Here is a 22,371-nt window from a genome sequence, read left to right as displayed (position 1 = left end):
GCATATTAGGTTGCATTAAGAGGAGCATTACCAGCAGATCCAGAGATGTCATCATTCCCCTTTATTCGGCTTTGGTGAGGCCGCATCTGGAGTAGTGTGTCCAGTTCTGGGCCCCCCACTACAAAAAGGATGTGGACGCATTGGAGAGGGTCCAGCGGAGGGCAACCAAAATGATTAGGGGGCTGGAGCATATGACTTATGAGGAGAGGCTGAGGGACTTGGGTCTGTTTAGTCTGCAGACGTGAAGAGTGAGGGGGGATTTGATAGCAGCCTTCAACTTCCTGAAGGGAGGTTCCAAAGAGGATGGAGAGAGGCTGTTCTCAGTAGTGACAGATGGCAGAACAAGGAGCAATGGTCTCAAGTTGTGGTGGGAGAGGTCCAGGTTGGATATTAGGAAAAACTATTTCACTAGGAGGGTGGTGAAGCACTGGAATGGGTTACCTAGGGAAGTAGTGGAGTCTCCATCCCTAGAGGTGTTTAAGACTCAGCTTGACAAAGCCCTGGCCAAGTTGATTTAGTTAGAATTGGTCCTGCCTAGAGCAGGGGGCTGGACTTGATGACCTTCTGAGGTCTCTTCCAGTTCTATGATTCTATGATTCTAAAGGAAGGAAAGAAAACTTCTTTCATCTAAACTAATGTGATCAGCACACTCTCTATGAAGGTTGATGGACCAATCAATCAAGGCAATATATGCTAACTTACAAGATTCCTTTCTTATGTTTCCTTACAGTACACTCACAGCTGGGGATGCAAGTCCCAGATCACGTAGATCTATCTGCCTCTAAATTACTGTACTAGACACCCTAAATACCTGCTTAGACCCTGGGAGTACATTCTTCTTGCTTGCACATGGCTGATGTGGCAATGCTACTGTTTTAGAATTCTAGCTCAATGGCAACTAACGCAGGTATGCCTACTCATGCCAAGAATCACACTCACACATCCAAAAATAGACATAGCATAAGTCTTTTAAGTGTTTTGCAAAAGAATTAAAGATTTAAAATACTACACCAAAAAAACCAAGATTAGATAACAAAATGTTAGTTAACACAAATGTGTCAAACTCGAAAGTGACCAAATCATGATTTATCGTTGAAATGGTCATACTTCACCTTCTTGAGCTACACTATCACTGATAATATAGCTATTTAAACCAAATTTTTAAGTCCACACTTCACATAGTCTACCTCCACAGTGAAATAGAAAATATAAAAATGAGTGTTTTCTAAAAGCAGTATTCAGTTGTCTTCTAAACCAATATAATTAAAAAGGGTTACATTAAAAGACACTAGGGGGAAGTGTCCCCTGCTCACTACACTTGCCAGCCCCAGCTTGTGCCATCCCCAGCTCTTCACGCAGCCCCCATCCCAGCCCCCAAGCCAACCCCAGCTCTTTACTCACTCTGGGTCCCAAGCCCACCAGACTCAGGGGGAGAAAAAGGGGGAGAGTTGGGGCCCAGAGCTCCATAGCTTAAAGCCCACCACCTCCTTTGATTCCTATCCCCACTTCCAACCTCCATTCCTACACTCCCCATCCCCCTGCGTCCATTCCTACACTCACCCATCCCTTTCCCAACACTGACTATTCCTACCCCCACCTCCTTCCTCCGTTCCTACACCCCCATCATAACCTAACCTCTTCCCCCACACATTGCTCATCCCCCTGCCTCCATTCTTAGATCCTCCTGACCCCCACCATCCCTCTTTACTGCACCACTCAACCCAAATACATCCTATTTTCCTTCGTCCCTCCCTACACACACCCTGCCCCTCCTATGAACAAGCAACCTAACCAGCAAGGAAACAGCATCAGTGGGTGGGGAGCTGCTCCAAACACCTCACCCTGTGCTTGCCAGGTTCAAAAGGGGGACGGGAGTCTGTGAGGGGGCAGGACAGAGTTTGAGGACATCAATGATGGAAAGAGGGCTGGGGGGGCCCCATACAGTGAAGGGGGGGGGTCTCTAGGCACCATCATGAAAAGGTAGGTGCCCCCTCCCCAACCAGGTTGGCAGCTGCTCCAAACACTGCTCCCACAAGGGGGAGGGAGGAGAAAGATGAACAGCTCCTGCTCCCCTGCCCACAAGGGGGGAGGCTATGGAGCTCCAACCACACCAGAACACTGGGGAAGGAGAGAGGAGGCAGGGCAGCTGAGGGAGGAGCTGTGGGATGCAGAGTCATGTCATGATGTCACACTGATTAGTGGATTTTATGGCCCCTTTAGGCTCTAGGGTGGGGACAAAAATGAGGGGTTCAGTGCGCTGGACAGGGTTGCTAGTGATTGAGATAGCAACAGGGTACAGGATCCAGGAGGGAGGTGGGGCGGGGTGCAAAAAGGGGTGAGTGTGCAAGATCTGAGTAGGATGTAGGACGTAGGGATGGAGCAGGAACAAGGAAGGTGCAGTATGTGGCCAGGAAAGAAGGTACAAAAAGGGGATGATAGGTTTTAAGTGGGAGGGAAGTGACAGGATTGGGGTGGGGTCTGGACATGAGGGGAAAACTTTACCTGGCTTCATGCTCCTTTGCAACAATGGCTGCAGTCATGAGATCCCGGCCGCCCCAGAGGGAAGTCCTGTTGCCATAGCCATGAGGTCCCGGAGGCCGAAGACACCACTGCCACGGCCACATGATCCGGGACCACCCCCAAAGGTGCCACAGCCATATGGCTTGGACTGGCCCCTGAGGCACCGCAGCCACAAAGCCCCAGGGTGCTCCCAAGGCAGCCCAGTGCCGTCCCTGGAGGTGCCGCTACTGTGGCCAGGCAGCCCAGGCCAGCCCAGAGGCAGTGCTACTGCAACCACTGGGGCCTAGGCCCGTTCCTGGAGGTGCCATGGCCAGTGGAAGCAGCTCCTTGGGAGCCTGCCCTGTTGAGGAGCCTCAGCCCCAGCACTACCTCCTCTTCGGCAGCATTGTGGGAAGTGGAGGGGCGGGGCTGAGATCCTTCCCCCCCCAGCGGGGTCCGTAATTAGGGAGCGGGGCCCGTAATTCCCTTGCTGGCCAGATCAAAGCCCAAGGCAGGCCAGATCCAGCCTGCTGCGAGGCTTTTGCCCATCCCACTATAGGGTAAAAGCAAGCAAATGACATTTTTCATGGCCATGAATTTGATACTTGTAACAGGTCTTTTACTTGATAAAGTGAAATATCTCAGGATTGAGGGGGGAGGGGCAGGAATTAAAGCTGACCATGGAAAAAATTTCTACAGGAAATAAAATTGGTAGAGTTCTTCTACTAGAGTCCACATGACTTCTGAACTGCACCTAAAAAGTCTGGCTTGGTAGCATACTGATACAAAAAGTAAGAGTAAATTCATAACGAGTTATAGAACAAAATACATATACAATTGTAAAGAGATTTTTGTACTATAGTTTTATATTTTGCTGTTTTCCCATCTTTTTCCTTGATCTAAGAAAAAGCTCGGCTATTTCAAGACAATATCTCTTCTGAAGAATGCATCACTTTCACAGATTATTACTGCAACTTATCCAAATAGCAGCAAAATACACTATCCAGACAACTCAAAGATGAGAAGGAAATACTTTTGCTCCTCCCATGATATTTGGTAGGTGTGCACAGGATAAGCAGCAACACAAGACTTTGTGTGAGTATGAGTGGGGACAGGTGATGGGGAGAGGTGAGTATGTGAATAAATGCTATACCCAGAATAGGGTGGTGCAATCAATACCACTAATGGAGACCATATAGGAAACTGTCCAACCTGAATCTAGGTAGGATACAGAGAGGAAAATGGCTGTTGGGGGCAGCTTTAAAGAGAGGTGTATGAGAAGGGACACACATATGAGGGGCATTAAATAGTAACAGCAGAAAGTAAATAGAGGAAAGACGTGAGCACTAATTTAGCACAAAATCAGTATCTTGATAACAAGATTAATAAAGGAACCAAATGACATGAAAAGGAGAAATTCTTTAATTGCCTGTATACCAACGCTACCAACACGGGTAACAAACAAGAGGAAGTAAAATTGTTCATTGAAGAGCATTGAAGAAATCCAAAATGTAGCTGGTACTACTGAAACCAGGTGAGATGATTCACAAGACTGGAAAGTTAAAAATCAGTTGTTTTAACTTAGGGAGGATCAAGTGAACAGAAGCAGAAGCTGAGCAACATTCTATGCTAAAAATTGTATTATCTGTTTTGAGTCATGGAACTCAGAAGAAAATGATCTTGAATGCCTATGGATCAATGTCCTAACACAGGGGATCTCAAATTTGTGATACCATGACCCCTTAAAATCCTAATTGAATTTGTGTGACCACCTTCACCAAAGTTAAGCGAAAAAAAGGGGGGGTGGGGAGGAACCAAAGTTGTTAAGCAAAAGTTGCACCATTTTGTCCAGTTTGGGACTGCACCCACCCCTCCCCCTGAGCCAGGCTCCCCAGCGCCCCCCCATGCCAGCACTCCCCCCTCCCCCTGAGGCAGGCCCCCCTAGCGCCCTCCCAACTCAGTGCACTCTCCCCCCACTTCGCCTTGGCAGGCATCCTCAGTGTCTGGAGCTCCCCCCCCCCCCCCCCCCGGAGAGCCAGGCACGGAAGAAGAACCTTACTTTTAAAGTGTCTGCTTCCGCAGCCGGCCCCGCTGCCTCAGCTGGCAGCTTGCGGGGGAAGCATCACGCAGCCAGCTGCCAGTCAGATGGGCCAGAGCAGTGTATGCTCTGCTCCTACCCAGCCCAACAATCCCCTAGCATGGCACCCAGCAACTGTCCTCTCCTGCCCCCGCCCTCTTTACTAGATTCTGCAGCGCTCCTCACTCCCCCGCCAGACGTGGCAGGGGAAAATTGACTAGATGGAGCCTGGACTGTCCGGAGAGGCTGGGGAGACAAATTCAAAAAACAAAAAACAAACAAAAAAAACCCACACCATGAATCCAGCTGCGACCCCTCTGTAAGTTGGTCGTGACACCCACAGGGGTCGCGACCCACGGGGGTCGCGACCCACAGTTTGAGAAACACTGTCCTAACAGATAAGCACAAGATGCGGCATTAGTTGGTGTCTGCTATAGGGTAGGCAGTTTAATCTGTATATTTAACATTTTTTAGGAATGAAAGGGGAAATCAATAATAATGAATATAAATCACAAGCAAGGATTTGTAAAAAACTGATAAAGACATCAAAAGAAGAGAAGGAGAAGGGTAGGATCTGAAAAGTTAAAGAATCATAGAATACTAGGACTGGAAGGGACCTCAAGTGGTCGAGTCCAGTCCCCTGCCCTCGTGGCAGGACCAAATACTGTCTAGACCATCCCTGATAGACATTTATCTAACCTACTCTTAAATATCTCCAGAGATTCCACAACCTCCTTGGGCAATTTATTCCAGTGTTTGACTACCCTGACAGTTAGGAACTTTTTCCTAACATTCAAACTAAACCTCCCTTGCTGCAGTTTAAGCCCATTGCTTCTTGTTCTATCCTCAGAGGCCAAGATGAACAAGCTTTTTTCCTCCTCCTTATGACACCCTTTTAGATATCTGAAAACTGCTATCATGTCCCCCCTCAATCTTCTCTTTTCTAAACTAAACCCAATTTTCAGCCTTCCCTCACAGGTCATGTTCTCTAGACCAGGGGTCTCCAAACTACGGCCCGCGGGCCGGATGCGGCCCGCGAGGCCCTCTCATCCGGCCCATGGAGACCTTTTTGTCTGGCCCCGCCTTCTTCCGCGTGCTGGCGAGATTATCCCTGAGGCGCTCTCGGTTTAAACTACGTTTCCCAGAAGCCCTTTCGATGCCGCCGTTTCAGTCCCTCTCAACCCAGATTGGGCGGGGTCACGCGTTATGGGCGGCACCAACCGGAGCCAATCAGGCGGAGGGTGGCTGCGGCGGTGGAAGAAGAGAGCTTGAGTCCGAGCATTGGTGTCAGCGGGAGAAACGGATTCGCAGGCGGCTGCGCGAGGCCCCAGCGCGCGCACGGGACAGCAGGTAGCCCAGGTCAGGGACGGCTCCGCGTGCCGCTTGGCCGGGCGGGCGAAAAAGGGGGGTCTCGAAGGCGGGCTCCGGATCAGACCCGGCGGCAGAGGATCGGGGGAGGCTGGACAGAGGGGAGGAAACCCGACGGTGGTTTCTCAGGGGCTAGGAGCGAGGGGCTACTTCTCCGGGGGCGGGGCTGAGGAGCTGGTGCCCATTGCAGGAGGCGGTCTGGTTGCTGTGGCACAGCCTCTGGGTGACGCTGTGCCGTGCCTAGCGCGCTGCCCTGGTCCCTGCAGTGCGCCCTGAAGAAACATCCCTCTCCCTTCCACGTCTGGTCTCTCTCATCCACAACCCAGAGCAGCACCGCCCTGCCAGGTATCAGTCTGTGGGAGCGTTGGGCACTGCTTTCCAACTTCCTTTACCAAGTGATAACGTGTCTGCTTTCAAACCAGCTTTTCCCATTAAAATTCATGCCCCTTGTTCCATGGGGCTATGTTACAAATTGTCACCTCATTCCCTGCATGATAGGAGAGCGATCACATCTCTTCAAGTGTGAGTGTCTTAGGCTGAACATATTGCCAGGATTATGTTGCTTACAATTTTCATCACATTGCGCAGGTGGAAATGAGTTCTCAGCAGTTTCCCCGTTCTGGAGCCCCTCCTGCAGGACTAGGACAAGCACCACCCCCAATTTCAAACAGTGATTTCTAAAGCCAGAAATGTCTGCTATTTTGGCATCCAGGAAACAATTTCACCATTCACACTAATACAGGTGTTCATGTGTAGTGTATCAATGTGTTATTAAATAATAACTGACTAAAATAATATTAAATAAATAATTAAAAACAACATCTATGTTTTGATTCTTTTTTATTTGGACCTCAAGTGTGTAGTCGGCCCCCGAACTGCTGTTTGATAGTTAATGCGGCCCTCGGGCAGAAAAGTTTGGAGACCCCTGCTCTAGACCTTTAATCATTCTCGTTGCTCTTCTCTGGACCCTCTCCAATTTCTCCACATCTTTCTTGAAATGCAGTGCCCAGAACTGGACACAATACTCCAACTGAGGCCTAACCAGCGCACAGTAGAGCGGAAGAATGACTTCTCGCGTCTTGCTCACAATACACCTGATAATGCATCCCAGAATCATGTTTGCTTTTTTTGCAACAGCATCACAGTGTTGACTCATTTAGCTTGTGGTCCACTATAACTGCTAGATCCCTCTCTGCCGTATTCCTTCCTAGATAGTTGCTTCCCATTCTGTATGTGTGAAACAGTGTTCCTTCCTAAGTGGACCACTTTGCATTTGTCTTTATTAAACTTCATCCTGTTTACCTCAAACCATTTTTCCAATTTGTCCAGATCATGTTGAATTATGACCCTATCCTCTGAAGCAGTTGCAACCTCTCCCAGCTTGGTGGTATCTGCAAACTTAATAAGCGTACTTTCTATGCCAATATCTACATCGTTGATGAAGATATTGAACAGAGCTAGTCCCAAAACAGAACCCTGCAGAACCCCACTTGTTATACCTTTGCAGCAGGATTGAGAACCATTAGTAACTATTCTCTGAAGATATGTCTACACTACAAAGTTAATTTGAACTAACGGCTGTTAGTTCGAATTAACTTTAATAGGCGCTACACATGCAAACCGCTAGTTCAAACAATTCGAAATAGCAGAGCGCTTAATTCGAACTAGGTAAACCTCATTCTACGAGAACTAACACCTCGTTTGAATTAAGTAGTTCGAATTAAGGGCAGTGTAGCCACTTAATTCGAACTAGTGGGAGGCTAGCCCTTCCCAGCTTGCCCTGGTGGCCACTCTGGGCACAACCAGGGAAATTCTTCTGCCCCTCTCCCGGCTCCGGAGCCCTTAAAGGGGCACAGTCTGGCTACGGTGCCCGTTCCAGGTGCAAGCCTGCCAGCACCCAGCCAGCAGACCCTGCACCTGGCACGGCACGAGCCAGCCACCCGCTGCCATCCAGCTCTCCTCCTCTTCCCGGGACCAGGCTGGCGGCTCCCAGGAGCCTGCCCGGGGCCGCAAGAGGCAGGCGCCTGCCTAGTCTAGCGCGGAGGTCGTGGACCTCATCCAGGTTTGGGGGAAGGCCTCCAACGTCCACGACCTTCGCACTAGGCTCAGGAAAGTGGCAGTCTAGGGCAGGATAGCTGCCAGCCTGGCCACCAAAGTCTGTGGTGAGGAGATCACATCTGTACAGAGTACTGAAGATGTGGGCGTACCATAGTTTTATACTTCCCCTCCTCCTTCTTCCCCTGGCTTCCCCCTTCCAACTCCCTCCTCCCAGGTTTCCCCCTCCCCTCTCCCACACTCTCTCTTCCCCTCTTCCACCTCCTTTTCCCAGTCTCCCCAGAGGTTAATTCCCCCCCCCCCCCCCCCAGTTTTGTTAAATAAAGAGAGTTTCTATTTTTGAACACACGCGTTCTTTATTTTTTACATCAGGAAGGGGGTCGAGAGAGGGGTAAGTGGAATGAGGTGAGGAAGGAATGGGGTACGAGCCCCCGATGGGGAGGACTGGGGTGGCTCTGCGGGCTCCTCAGGGTGGAAGCTCTCCTGCAGGGTCTCCTGGATCCTGACAGCCCCCCAATTGACCTCCCGGATGGCAGCCTGCGGCAAGTGCAGCCAGGCTGATGGCTGAGTGCTGACACGTGCCGAGTGTGGGCACTCAGGGCACTCCAAGACAGGACCGCTTTGCTGTCCCTCATCGAGGTAGACAAGCAAGCGGGGAACCCTGAAAACTGTCTGTCCGGGGGAGGGGGGGTCCCGTCCCTTTAAGCACAGCCCTCGGCTAGCCTGAGACAGCAGCTCCACACACAGTCGTAATCTGATGCGCTGCTGGCACTGCTTCCGGCCATCCTTAACTTCGGTTCAGGGTCAACTCAATATGGACATGCTAGTTCGAATTAGCAAAATGCTAATTTGAACTAGTTTTTAAGTTTAGATGTGCTAATTCAAATTAGCTTAGTTCGAATTAACTAATTTAAACTAAATTAGTTCGAATTAGTGCTGTAGTATAGACATACCCTGGGTAGGGTTATTCAGCCATTATAGTCCACGCTCCCAGGTCTCCCATGGGCTTGGACAAGAAGTCCTGTGGCACCTTATAGACTAAAACAGTGTTTCCCAAATTGTGCTCCGCGGAGCCCCAGGGCTCTGCGAGACATCTCCAGGGGCTCCGCAAGGTTGACAAACTGGAAACATCGATAGGTACAACACATACAATCAGTGGACCGCTGGGGCGCCGCATAAATTTTTACACATGTGAAGGGCTCCGGAGCCCAAGAAGTTTGAGAACCGCTGGACTAACAGATGTATTGGAGCATAAACCTTCGTGGGCAAAGACACATTTTGTCAGATGCAACATTTGTTAGTCTATAACGTGCCATAGGACTACTTTTCGCTTTTGCAGATCCAGACTAACATGGCTACCCCTCTGATACTTAAAGACAATAATGAATTTTTAAAATATATTATATTCCTGACAATGATACTAGCCCTTATTAGATGGAAACAGTACCATTATTATTAATAATTGGTATAAAAGGCAATACATATTTCTGTTCTATATTTAGGAAAAGCAGATGACAGTTTTATAAGGATGCTAACTCTCTTTCCATTCCAATAGTATCTCAGGAGGACGTTAGACCGCAGTTACTAAACAGTCCTATTTAAAATCAGCAGATCCAAAAAACTAGTATCCAGGAGTTTTACAAGAGCTGACTAAGGGAACAGAGCAGACTGTGGGGGTCACTAAAGGTGACACCCTCTCCCAGACCGAAATTCCCTCCCACCTGGCTGCCTATCCGAAACCTCTGACCTCTGCTGGCTCCACACCAACTACACTATGAACTGGACTTTCTCTGCAAATCAGAAATGCTTGTTATTTAGCTTGCTAGTGGGTCAAGTGACAAATTAAATTACTTTTATTGTATTGAGATTATTTGACTGTATTCTGCTTTTTACCATAGCTGAAATACTGTGTCCAGTTCTAGTGTTTGCAATTTTCAAAGTGCACTTTAAAAAACAGGAGAAGGTTCAGAGAAGAGTCATAAGACTAATCAGAAGTTTAAAAAAGTCCTGTAGGTGTTCATAAACACTTGCAAAGTTTTCATATGAAATTGAAATTTCATATTTTAATTTTCATATGAAGAAACAAACTGATCCCCCACTGAAATGCAATTATCTATGCAGCAACTACTCAATAGTGTTCAACAGCACTATGTAACAGATTAGAACAAAAATACCCTACTAAATTTATAAAGGAGACATTTATGGAGACATTTATGACAGACATTTTATATTAAACACATTATATATTAAGAAGTCCTACAAAAAAGTAATATTTATGAAGAACCTTGACATCTACAATGTCTAATTTATTTATGCCTACCCTTTCTACACTATATATTTGATTTGTGCATAATATATGATGTGGTAAATTTTGACAGCATGCTATGTTTTCAAGGCATTTAGAACAATTGTTTTTAAAATTAAGAATACTAAACGGTAACATTCAGGTGGTCAAGAAATACTGTTCCCCTAATTACTTGCGATGTATTGGACCTTTATATGAACCAAAATATTTCTAAACATTTGCAGAAACAGTTTTAAAATGCTTTCAAAACACTTCTGGGTAAACAAAATGTTTACCAAAGTCAAACAGTGTGATAGTTGTATCAACGTAATGGTTACTGTTAAATATAGCTGTATCAACACAGCTTGCACCAGCTGAGCTCTATATTGAGAGAAAGTAGTACACTTTTGCTTTAACAACCAAATATAGGTAAAATGGCTAGATTATATATTTTGCTTGCAGAATAGAACAAAAAGCCAGTTCTAAATAAGGAAGCTCAATGTTCTAAAAGGGGAGGGAAGGAATTGGGGGGGGAGGGAGAAAAAAAATCACACAAATACATTATCTCACATTGTTGAGATGAAGATCTGGACCAAAATAAGATACCCTGCATAAATAAAATAAGTTTAAACAATGGCTTTACTGAGTAAAAAATGGAACTACGCAGGTGAGTGTCTACTGCATTATATTTTCTTAGCAGCAGACACTTCCTATGGGGACAGATTAGACTTCTAGTGATTTATAAAACCAATTTCCCCTAATGAAAACACATTAATAAGAATAGGTTTTTATATAGCATGGTCAAGAAACAGAATGTCTAAATTCATACTTAGACTACTCTAAGGGTACCTTAGGCTAAGGAAGTCTACACTTAAACATTAAAGTTAAGTATGGCCCTGGCACCAGCACTGAGAGCGCTCTCTCCCAGCACTATGTAAACCACCTAAACTATGAGCATAGCTCCCAACACTAGCAACCCACTTACACTAGTGCTTTAGAGCACTGTAAATTGCTGGTGGTAGGGCAAAGGGAGAGCAAGGAAGAGAGGAAGTTGCAATGCACTATAAACTAGCAGTATATACATGGCCTTGATTTCAGAGGTGCTGAATCCTCACTTTTGGAGCAAATGAAATCAAGACCACATATTTAGGTTTTCCAACTGTACATTTTGACACCAAATTTGAAAATTCTGGGTATACATTTTAAAAATCTTATTTTCTAATAAGCCACATAATTAATACTTTGTGGATCTAATTTGCTACCATTGACAGAACAGTGGCTATCAACCTTTTCAGACTACTGTATTCCTTTAAAAAAAAACACCACTATTTTCTTACAAAATCAAAACTAAAAATTACATCTCAACACACTACTGCTAAGAGAGTGCTTACTTTCTCATTTTTACCATATATATCAATTGAAATGTAAATATCGTACTTACATTTCAACGGCTAGTACACAAAGCAGTATAAACAAGTCATCATCTGCATGAAATTTTAGTTTGTACTGACTTTGCTAGTGTTTTGTATGTGACCTGTTATAAAGCTAAACAACTATCTAGGTAAGTTAATGTACCTAATGGTAAACCTCAGTATATCCCCAGGAGTTTGTTTACCCCTGGTTGAGAATCGCTACAGTTACAATTCAGCACTTAATTTTAATAACCAAGTATAAATGTGTAGTTGACTAGATTTACAGTCCCCTTCTCTAATATGTAAAAGGGTTACTTGTTTCAGCTGAAGTGTGTTGGAGGATTTCTTGCTGTTCACTTGCAAAAATACTATGCTTTCTTATGTACTATAAAAATTCCAACAGAAGCATAACCCACACAACACCACAGAATAAACTCCCTTTTGAAATTCCTCCCTCCGAAAATACACAAATGATTCACTTTTCCTCACTGAGGATACTTACCAAGATTCTAAAAATTCCATATCCAACATAGGTTAAAAACCTTAAACTAAGGATAACTGAACAGACTAATATCAGGTGCTGCTAGACTATTAGTTGTTTAAGTTTTTCCAGTTACAGACTAACTCAGCTACCCCTCTGAAGTTCCAAAATAATGCAAGAAATTCTGATGTTTGTGATATATGCACTTAAAATATTTAAAGAACAATTTAGAAAATCTCTAAATTTCAAAGCAGTGCCAACTAAAACTATATTTACTATAATGTGCTTTAAGAGGCGTACAACAGCTTTAGAACAACTAAATACAAAACAAAGAATTCAGTCGGGAAACAAAAAAAAGGTGAGTATTTTGTCATCTTTAAACAAAAGTGTCTCATGGAATCCTAAGCTACATAGATAAAACAAACATTCAACATCTGATTGAAAAGAATCAGAGTGAACTGATCTGAAAATGCATGTGTTATCAGCAATAAATGAACACTGAAGTTTGACTCAGTAGTGAAACCCAGAAGCTTATCAGAAAAAGTCACAACTAAGAACAGATGGGAAAATATCCCTTAGTTGCACAAGTCTTACCAGCACTTCTACAGGACTGTCCACTTCTACTTCACATGGAGATGCATTCTTGTATTGTTGGGGAGACTCGATAAGCAGCTCTTTTTTAACACTTCTAGTGTTCACTCTTGCCTGCATTCTTAGCCAGAAAACAACTCAAATCTGAGAAATGTTGTTTTTGGCATCAAAATAAAAAGCATACCAGCAATTCAGAGAAAACAAAAGCTTTTTCCGGGCACAAGCTGAAGAAATTACCAACTAGTTTAACTACTAAACTGCAGTTTGCTAAATCTGTCATGGGGGAATGCATGAAAAACTAAGCCCAGCCTCTAAAGGGTGTGCCCTTTCTCTGGGGAAAAAAAAGGATCCATTTAAATTCCACAGGAACATACACGCAAAATGGTGCAATACAGAATGTACCTCACTATGATAACTGTACCAACACAAAAATAATGCTTACAATATTTAAGAAAAATATTTAATAGTAAGAGTAAATATAAATATGTGTTTTAGAACTAACATAATAATCACTGCAATTTGGAAATGTTCAGAATGGTAAAATTCCATAAAGATTATTTTACTCAATTTTTTGAGATTTCATTAAATCCCATCATTCAACTGAACGTTTGAGGCAATGCCATTCTAGTCAGCAGTGTATTTCTGCATAATACTGATACTATTTTTTCATCCTAATATTTCTTAAACCAAGATACAAGAGGGCTTTTCCTAATTTCATGCTATCTTCTCTATAAGACCTCAACTACTCTGCAAACATGCTAATCAAGTTGTACAGCCTGCTTTTTGTTTTTTCCTTTAATTCCAAGAGGGCTGTAGTCCTCTTTCTTCCTTCTATACCACTACTCTTATGTCACAATTCAGATCTAATTACCATAATTCATTATCATAATTGGGAATGAAAGATGATATTTTCCTTTAGTTTTCAGACATCCAATCAGCAAGTAAGCTACTGCTTCCCTTTATCCCCTTTCTTTACTTGTTTCACCTGGGTTTTTTACCCCCCATCACTTGATCCCAGAATGACTGCCACTTTTGAACTCTTTCCCCTTTGAAACCTTCCTAAATGTCTAACATCGATAATTATCAAACCTCTTAAAACACCTTGTCCACTCTGGCTCTCCCACCCCACCGTTCAACTTTTTCATTAAGGCATCTGAAAAAAAGTCTCTCTCTAACTAGGTTTTTACACACACACACACTTTCATTTTCCATAAAACTCAGAAATGGCAGTTTTATGTAGTGAATTATCTTTCCACTCAAGTGTGGCTCATTCCTTTATCTCAGTTGTGCCTTCAACACACTTCATTCTTCTAAACCACATTCCAGATCTATACAAATTTCTCTCTGTGGCTCATTCTCTACACACCAAGATCCTGCCTCCACGTTGTTCCATAAGCAGCAGCTTCTTCACACCCCACTCTTCCTCTCATATTTACCACCAAAACTGAAACTTTTGTATTACAGGTAGAGGTGTTAATACTGGTTTTGTTAAGGTTGTTCAACACATTGTATTTTAGGTCCCAGTTTTCAGTTGCTTATAATATGTTGCCAAACTTTAACCTTTCTGGATCAAGTTTTCCATGCACAGTGTCAATCTAGGCTGAAATTCTGGGGGAGAGGGGGTGGGGTGGAATTTTCTGCAGAAATGATTTGGCCATTTCCAAAAAAAATTAAGGAAAAATGTGATTTTGCCCGTGATGGTGTGGATGATGTGGTTAGGTCCTGTGAGGGTATCGCTGGTATAGATATGTGGGCAGAGTTGGCACCGAGGTTTGTTGCAGGGATTGGTTCCTGAGTTACTGTGGTGTGGTGTATAGTTGCTGGTGAGAATTTGCTTCAGGTTGACGGGTTGTCTGTGGTCGAAGACTGGCCTACCTCCCAAGGTGTATGAGAGTGAGGGATCATTGTCCAGGATGGGTTGTAGATTGCTGATGATGCATTGGAGAGGTTTTAGCTGGGGACTGTAGGTGATGGCCAGTAGTTTTGTTATTTTCTTTGTTGGGTCTGTCTTGTAGCAGGAGGCTTCTGGGTACACATCTGGCTCTGTCAATCTGTTTCCTCACTTCCTCAGGTGGGTATTGTAGTTTCAGGAATGCTTGGTGAAGATCTTGTAGGTGTTTGTGTCTGAGGGGTTGGAGCAAATGCGACTGTACCTTAGTGCTTGGCTGTAGACAATGGATCGTGTGGTGTGTCCAGGATGGAAGATGGAGACATGTAGGTAGGTATAGCAGTCAGTAGATTTTCAGTATAGGGTGGTGGTTATGTGACCATCACTTATTTGCACTGTAGCATCTAGGAAGTGGATCTCTTGTGTAGACTGGTCCAGACTGAGATTGATGGTGGGGTTAAGCTGAGACGCTTTCACATCTTGAGAGAACCTGGCTAAGGGGTTGATTTTGTGTCAGGATTTTTTTTCCCCCTTCTTGTGAAAAACCAGGCAGATTCAGCCAAGTAATAAGCCTCTGTCAGCTAAATTCTTAGAAGATTCCAACTCCATTGGGCATTCTCTAGGTCAGGGCAGATGAACTTACCCTCAGTTGCTCTTCATGCCTGTTGCAAGCCTCTGTAGCACCAGACAATAGAACTAAGATGTGATGATTACATAAAGACATCGATCATTTTTCCACTGAGCTGTGTAGCACTTCTTTGTGGACTCTTTTCTACACTTGTCAAGGATAGTCTAAACCACTACTAACATGCAGACTCTAGGTTTGATACCCACCCAAAAGACAAGCTTTCACAGGGAGAGAAGTTGGACTGGGAAATTTTACTCTGCCTCTTTCCTTTATCAGTATGTCTGGGACACATTAACTCAAGCTGATGAATGGGTGTGTTGAAAACTGGAGGAGGCTTGCAAACCAGAAATATCTGGACTATCAGAATGACCACTATGCCATCCTGTTTGATCTTTCCCAGAACCTATGAGGGCAATGGGTAGAAAGGCCTACATCATTTACCAACATATCAAAAGAGCAACTCAACATTATAGATTTTAAGTCCAGATGGGGCCACTAGATGATCTACTCAGACTTCCTGTATATCATAGACCACTAACACCACCCAGAACTTACACACTAAACCCAGCAATTGAAACTAGATAAAAGCATTACAGCCGTCATAAGTCTAAAATTATGTACCACTGCCAAAGATTAGGAGGGACTAGGTGCACCATCAGTACCTGGGGATCGTCAAGAGTTCTTGCATCAAGGCCACGGACCCTAAAGATGAGGTGCCCACCATCAGTACCAGTATTTGCCATGCATGCATGAGAGAGTGCAGGAGTGTTCTGGCAGCAGCAACAGAGAATTAGTGTCCTCTTCCAGCTGTTCTCCAGGCAGGAAGATCACAAACACCAGGCTCTAAGTGTTGGTGCTGACTGCATCAATGGTGGCAGTGCCATTTATGGATGCCCGTGCACTGGGTGCAACCAACTAGGGCTTTTATACTCTGCATTCATGGACAACTTACCCCTGTCCACCTTCTTCTTGGCAGCACTGGTGACTGGGAACAGTGCCAGGTTCTCACCCCACTGCATGGGGTTGAATTCTGCTTATGGCCTGAATGCTTCTTTGGCACTGGGTCATGCACCAATGCTGGAGCACTAGCACCACCTATGCCAAGGATGGAGCTGGTGACAAGGGCCGCTTCCATTAAGAGGAGCTTAAGCCAGCTGGCACTCTCCTTTTGGTCTGGGTCAGAAGCCCCTACAAATCAGCACTTGTGTCTGGATGAGGGACACCAAATAGACTTGAGACAGTCAACATGACTATCACCCTTGAGCATAAGTTTTCTTGTACACCAACAAACTATTAAACACTAATTTGGAACAATGACACAGATAATTGAGACGTTTGCAAACCAAGAGACCAAAGCTGTTCAAGCAATGATCATGAGTGGTAAGGAAGATAGTCCTTTAATAGACTATTTAATTTAAAATGATAAGACATAATAGGTTCAAGCCTTAATATGAATTGGCAATTTCAATAGCTTATTTAAATAACGCTTTTGAATTTTCATTTAAAAAAAAAACTCAACTTTTTATTTAAAAATATTTTGGATGTTTATCCACCCTGAATGGTGGCACTAAGAAGGTCTACAGCAGAGGTATTACATCTCCTGATGAAATAGCAGCAGCAGCCACAAGTCACAACTGAAGAGCAACAGTAGCTATAGTTTGTAGCACTGTACCAGTAGACTGGGGTACAGGATGAGACCCGGGCTGTTCCCTTCATCTGCTGCAGAGACATCAGCTAGAGGCAGTGCTGCTAGTTGCGCAGTACCAGAAACAGGCAGCACAGCTCACTGCTAAACAGGAAACCCACCCATCAGCAGCAGGAACTAGAGAAGAATCAGTAATTCCTAGAGCACATCCTGTTCATGATCAAGCAATGATTTCCTAGGCACAGGAAGGTTACGTTCATGGTCTACTTTTGAGAAACCTGGGCAAAAGAGTTAGAATGGCTGAGCTGTTAGAACTATAGTGGTCTGGTAGTAAGGAAAGGGCACTCAAAGTGGTTCCAGAAAAAGCGGGATGTACTCAGGTGGTTTGCTAAGCAAATGCCAACCTCGAAGCTGACTAAGTACAAATGCTGGAAGGCTGGCAACAGAAAGAGTGTTTCTAGTGGAGAACTTAGGGGGTCTACTCTTAACTAGTACTAGGGAAATGAGTCACCCCAAAAACAGCTGACATTGATAGTTGTAAGAAACCCCTGAAGACAAAAGGAAAAAAAAAATTCCTCAGGAAATTATGAGATCACAGCAGGCTCTATCAACAGGCTACTATAGACTGAGGCTCACGAGCCGTTTTCAGTACTAGATTATCCTGTTCATTGTACATGAACCTGATAGAGCTGCTGGAGCTAAAAACAAAAACTGCCCACTGGTAGTAAAATAGTCTTGAAAAATACAGTAGGGTTCCCTGCCTGTGGCTGCAAGCAAGAAGCTGGTAACAGTCTTAAAGGAGCAAATGAGCCATATTTGCATAGCTAACAAGAGCTGGGAAATCATCTAGCTCCATAATCTGCACACCCATATTTCTAAAAAAATTATAATATTACACGTTAAAACTATGGTGCAAGCTAGTAAAAAATGACACTGTCAAAAGAAAAAATGAGAAGTAGCAATACTTGTGATAAAACTGAAATGCAGGCACAGAAACTTGACTAGGGAGAAAAGGCCCAATGACAAAAGCAAACTACAAGTACAGCCACAGTCGCACCCAGAACTATTTAGTTTGATGACAGAATTTTGACAATTGGCGAAGTAATCAACCTGTAAGTACAACCCTACCAAATTCATGCCCATGAAAAACACATCATACTGTGAAATCTGATCTTCCTGGTGAACTATGACTATTGTACAGAGTTGTAATATTGTCAACACTTATTGCTGTGTTGTCTTCAGAGTTGGACAGCCAGAAAGTGGCAGCTGTTGGCCTGGCACCCAGCTCTGAAATCAGTACCATTGCCAGCAGCAATACAGGAACGAGGGAGGCTTGATATAAGGGAGAGGAGGGAAAAGGTCATTACTGCTTGGGGGGGGTGAGGGTAGGTCTACCCTTATGAGTGGATGACATGGGCGACTGCATAGGGTGTCGCAGTCTGGACCATGTTATAGGGTTGCCAGATACTGCCACAAAAAAATCCCAAATATGGCAGGGGAAAGGGTGGCGGAAGGGAGATTGGTTGGGGGGGGGGGAGGGAAGGTCACTACACCTTTAAATCCCCCCACTCTCCCTGCCCCCACCAGACGCAGCAGGGGAAGAGTGTCCCCACCAGCCTTCCGTCCGAGAAAAACAGAAAATACTGGATATGTTACATGTCCAGTATTTTCTGTTTTTTCAACCGGACAAGGGGCCACAAATACCAGACTGTCTGGGAGAAAACTGGACACCTGGCAACCCTAACTATGACTACTGTTACTAAGATCGTTAAAGATTAACAGATTAACTGATAAGATTTTTGGCATGCTTACTGGTTAAACAATTAACCAGATGGCCTCTTCTCCCCACTCCCACGGCAGTGGGACTGTGCTGAAGCAAAACCATGAGAACACAAGATACAATTCCCCTGATAAGGGACATGGAGGGGAAACAAACAGAAGGTGAATCTGGATAGACTCTATACTAGTAGATGACATTAACTACAAGTACAGAAGAAGCAGCAATGTTACAAGCTTGGACAGAGAATACTAAGGGGAGCTCTGCACGGAATTAAAGCAGAGCGGTGCCAGGGAGACCAGCTGCAGACGCTCTGCTGTCGGTGCCGGTAGAACGCTCGGTGCCGACATTGTTAAATCTGCCAGAGGCACCATCTCAGAGACCTGAGCGCCTTGGTCTGGTGCCGTCAAAGCCGGTGCCGTCACAAGCGGTGCCGCTGGAGCCCGCACCGCTGAAGTTAATGCCATTGCCCCCGGCACCGGCTTACTTGTCGGTTTCAGCGTTAGCGCTGCGTCGGGAGCCGGTGAAGCCGGTGCCACCAATGCCGGCGCTGAAGCAGCCCGAGCCCTCGGTATTTGCGATCCCTTGTAGCCAGGGTCAGTAGAGTGTCGGGACCCACAGGGGTCCCATTGGGGGCTGCCGAAGCCCTTGAAGCTGCCGAAGGGAGGGAGCGAGTCGGGGACAGCTTTGCCCTCTTTGAAGTCACCGGTCCGGGAGAAGCCGCTCTCCTTTTAGCCGTAGAAGTTTTTGTTGGGACCGGAGAGGGTATGGGATCAGGTTGTAGTGCCTTATCAAAGGACAACATCCGGAGCTTTAACTCCCGCTCTTTGCGGGCTCTGGATGTGAGCTTGCAACAGCGGGTGCACTTCTGAGGGACGTGAGATTTGCCCAGGCACCTTATGCAAGCGTAATGCCCGTCAGCCGCCGGCATAGCCTCCCGACAAACTGAACATTTTTTAAAACCAGGAGACCCTGGCATTGCTAAGGGCCGAATACGGTGACCGGATGTCAACCCAGGCTGTATTTATGCTCTTTGACAACTTCAGGTCCTTAGCACTTAGCCGTAGCGGTGAAGTTCTGAAGAGAAAAAACCTTTTTTTTTTTTTGATAGATTAACTATAGACAAGAACACGACTAACCCTAAAGAAACTATTTACACTGAAAGAACAACTACTAGTAATGCTACTGAAAACCGTAGATATAAGAACACAGGGAGCTCCGACCATGACCTGAGGCGGTTGAGAGGAACTGGCGGTTGCCAGCCTGTGCACGGCTGATCAAAGGCGCGAACGGCACTTTGAAGGAGCGCGCATGCGCGGGCTGGCTGAGCACGGCTATGAAAATTCTCCGAGCCGCGGCACCGGGACGGGACCCGACACCTAGAGTGGAGCACCCACGGGGCCACTCGAAGAAGAACGTCTGCAGACCAAACTGTAGTCAGTATGCACCTTACTTCTGCCACTTACTAATACACCAGTCAAAGAGATGGTGAGACACATGGCTAAAAAAGGTTAAGTATACTGCAGAATAAATTACCCAAATTCAACCTTTAGAGAGATAATGCTAAATAATGTTTTTGTGTCTGCAAGTATATTGTTAGAGGTTAACAATGTAATCAAATAGATCCTCTCTGTAGTACTGTAAGGGGTAAACTACTAACCCATTTAACAGATAAACAGGTGCTTACCGGTTAATGGTGCCACTCATAGGGAGGCTTTGCTGTGGGCTCTGCAGTATAAAGCTAAATTGTCCTTTTCCAAATATCCCAGAATTCAGTAACTAAAAGGTTAACCCAGGAAGCTAGGAAATGTTGGCAGAAATCTAGGAAAACCAATGGAAAGTAACTGCATCCCAGGGAAGCCATTCTCTGTTTCAATTTGTTTTCTTAGTTGCTCAATAACATCTGGAAACCAAGTATGCTTTACCAATTATATCTTTGCTTTGATAATAAAAATCACCTTTTTTAAGACTATAATCTGATTCGTGTGTCCTGGAACGTAATAGGTGGTCTGTGTATACATGCCTAAGGTGGAAAGGTCAGCTATCAGAGATTAGCGGGGGGGGGGGGGGGGGGTTTAAACTCTCTTGTGGTAAGAGAGGTTGGGTTATCCCTCTAGAAAAGGTTCCCAAGTGACTTCTCCTGGGTTCAAGAAAAAAGGGTTTTTTTTTCATTTGGGTGGTGGCAGCATACGTCCCAAGGTTATCTGTAACCTTATGGAGTTTTAAAAACTGAAGCCTGTAGAGGCAAAGTATTTTTAAGGTGTCTTGTGGGCTCTCACCTTCTGCACTATAAATGCCAGAGTAAGGAACAGCCTTGACATCTAGTTTGTACTATATTCATCTCTTTGAAAACACAGCAAATCATCTATGAATGACAGACAATAGCCTTATGCTACCAATAATAAATAGCAAGCAAGTCTCCAGGTCCACCTACTGTTCACTTAACGACTAAACTGTCAAGAGAAGCCTGAATTAAGGATGTTAAATTGTGTTTAATCAGCTATTCAATTATGCTTTGTTTGTTTTGTTTTTATCATACTTTTAATCATACTGATTTGTTTTCCCAAAAAACACTTTTATAATCACCGTTCCTTGGGATAAGGACAGTGTGTCTTTACACCCAATAGTTGTTCAGCACTAAACCATAGTGACAACACTTCATGTTGACTCCATTCACTGGAAGCCTTTTAATTACAGTCCTCCTTTCTCCTTATTCTGGAGATCCTGTTTTTGTTTCTTTTAGCTTAAGCATTTAATTAAACAGAACTTTTGAAGTTCTACAAATGCCTCAAGAACCTGATGGGACAAAAGTAAGATTATTGCTTTCTAAGGCTTTGTTTACATTATGAAGTTTAGTAGTCAACTGCCTTTTGGTGACAAAACAGTGAGAAAGTATACACCGCAATGGGACTTTTGTCAAGAAAAACGCTCCGTTTCTGCAACAAAAAACTTCCACTACTATGAGAGACCTCCTCTCCCCCCTTTATTGTCAACAAAGAGGCAGTGTAGATTTTGCTGTCTGTTTGGTCAACAGACCCGGCTTCTGCCAGTATCCCAAAATGCCTGTTCTAATGGCGCTGTTCAGTGTTTTGATCTCTGCTGCCCTGCAGGCATGTGCCCCTCTTCCTTCTAAAGCTCTGGTAAGTATCTAACAGCTGAGTGAACTGCTCTGTTTGGAGAGCAGACCGAGTAAATCATTGGACTGCTCCTGCTCTGTCCTGCATTAGGTACACAGCAACAGGCAGACTGCTGCTGCAGGAGAAGGAGGGAAACAGGCTACTGTGCTGCTTTGACATTCCTCAGCATGGAGAACTCACAGAGTTACTTATGATGCCACTCCCAGCATCTGAAGAAGCTGAGAGAGAAGTGAGGGGGAAATCAAAAGATATGCAAGAATCAATGTTGCCTTCTTACAACATGACACTGTGGGATACATTGCCAATGATGGTGCCCCCAGCGTGGACATGATCTGTCAACAGAGAGACTAAGTGTGAACACCCTCTGGTGATTTTTATTTTGTTAACTTTTGGTTATCAAGGTAAGTTTCATTGACATTTATTGACATGATTTTAGTTAGCTGGATGCCTACTTATCATGCATGTGGCCAAGTTTCCCATGGTCCCATAAAGTTTATTTATACCTACCAGCTTTATATTCTGTGCTGTT

The 22,371-nt window shown here is 44.7% G+C and overlaps 1 protein-coding gene across 11 annotated transcripts in view; it reads right to left on the bottom strand.

Moving 5' to 3' along the window:
• Positions 1-22,371, bottom strand: part of DOCK9 (dedicator of cytokinesis 9) — a 305,745-nt gene that overhangs the window by 206,034 nt on the left and 77,340 nt on the right. Inside the window, exon 1 of one of the 11 annotated variants that reach the window (XM_075918763.1) lies at positions 12,771-13,066. The exons of 8 other annotated variants lie outside the window; for them this stretch is intronic. In XM_075918763.1, coding sequence (XP_075774878.1) covers positions 12,771-12,887 — 117 coding nt within the window. In that variant the 5' untranslated portion in view covers positions 12,888-13,066. Of the gene's footprint in view, positions 1-12,770; positions 13,067-22,371 lie in introns of those variants that run through there. 2 more of the 11 variants (XM_075918772.1, XM_075918771.1) reach the window with 2 other exon arrangements.

The sequence above is a fragment of the Pelodiscus sinensis genome, chromosome 1 (assembly GCF_049634645.1).
Source record: "Pelodiscus sinensis isolate JC-2024 chromosome 1, ASM4963464v1, whole genome shotgun sequence".
Taxonomy (NCBI): domain Eukaryota; kingdom Metazoa; phylum Chordata; order Testudines; family Trionychidae; genus Pelodiscus; species Pelodiscus sinensis.
The sequence above is the reverse complement of the archived record's forward strand: the minus strand, read 5'-3'. Positions and strand labels throughout refer to the sequence as shown.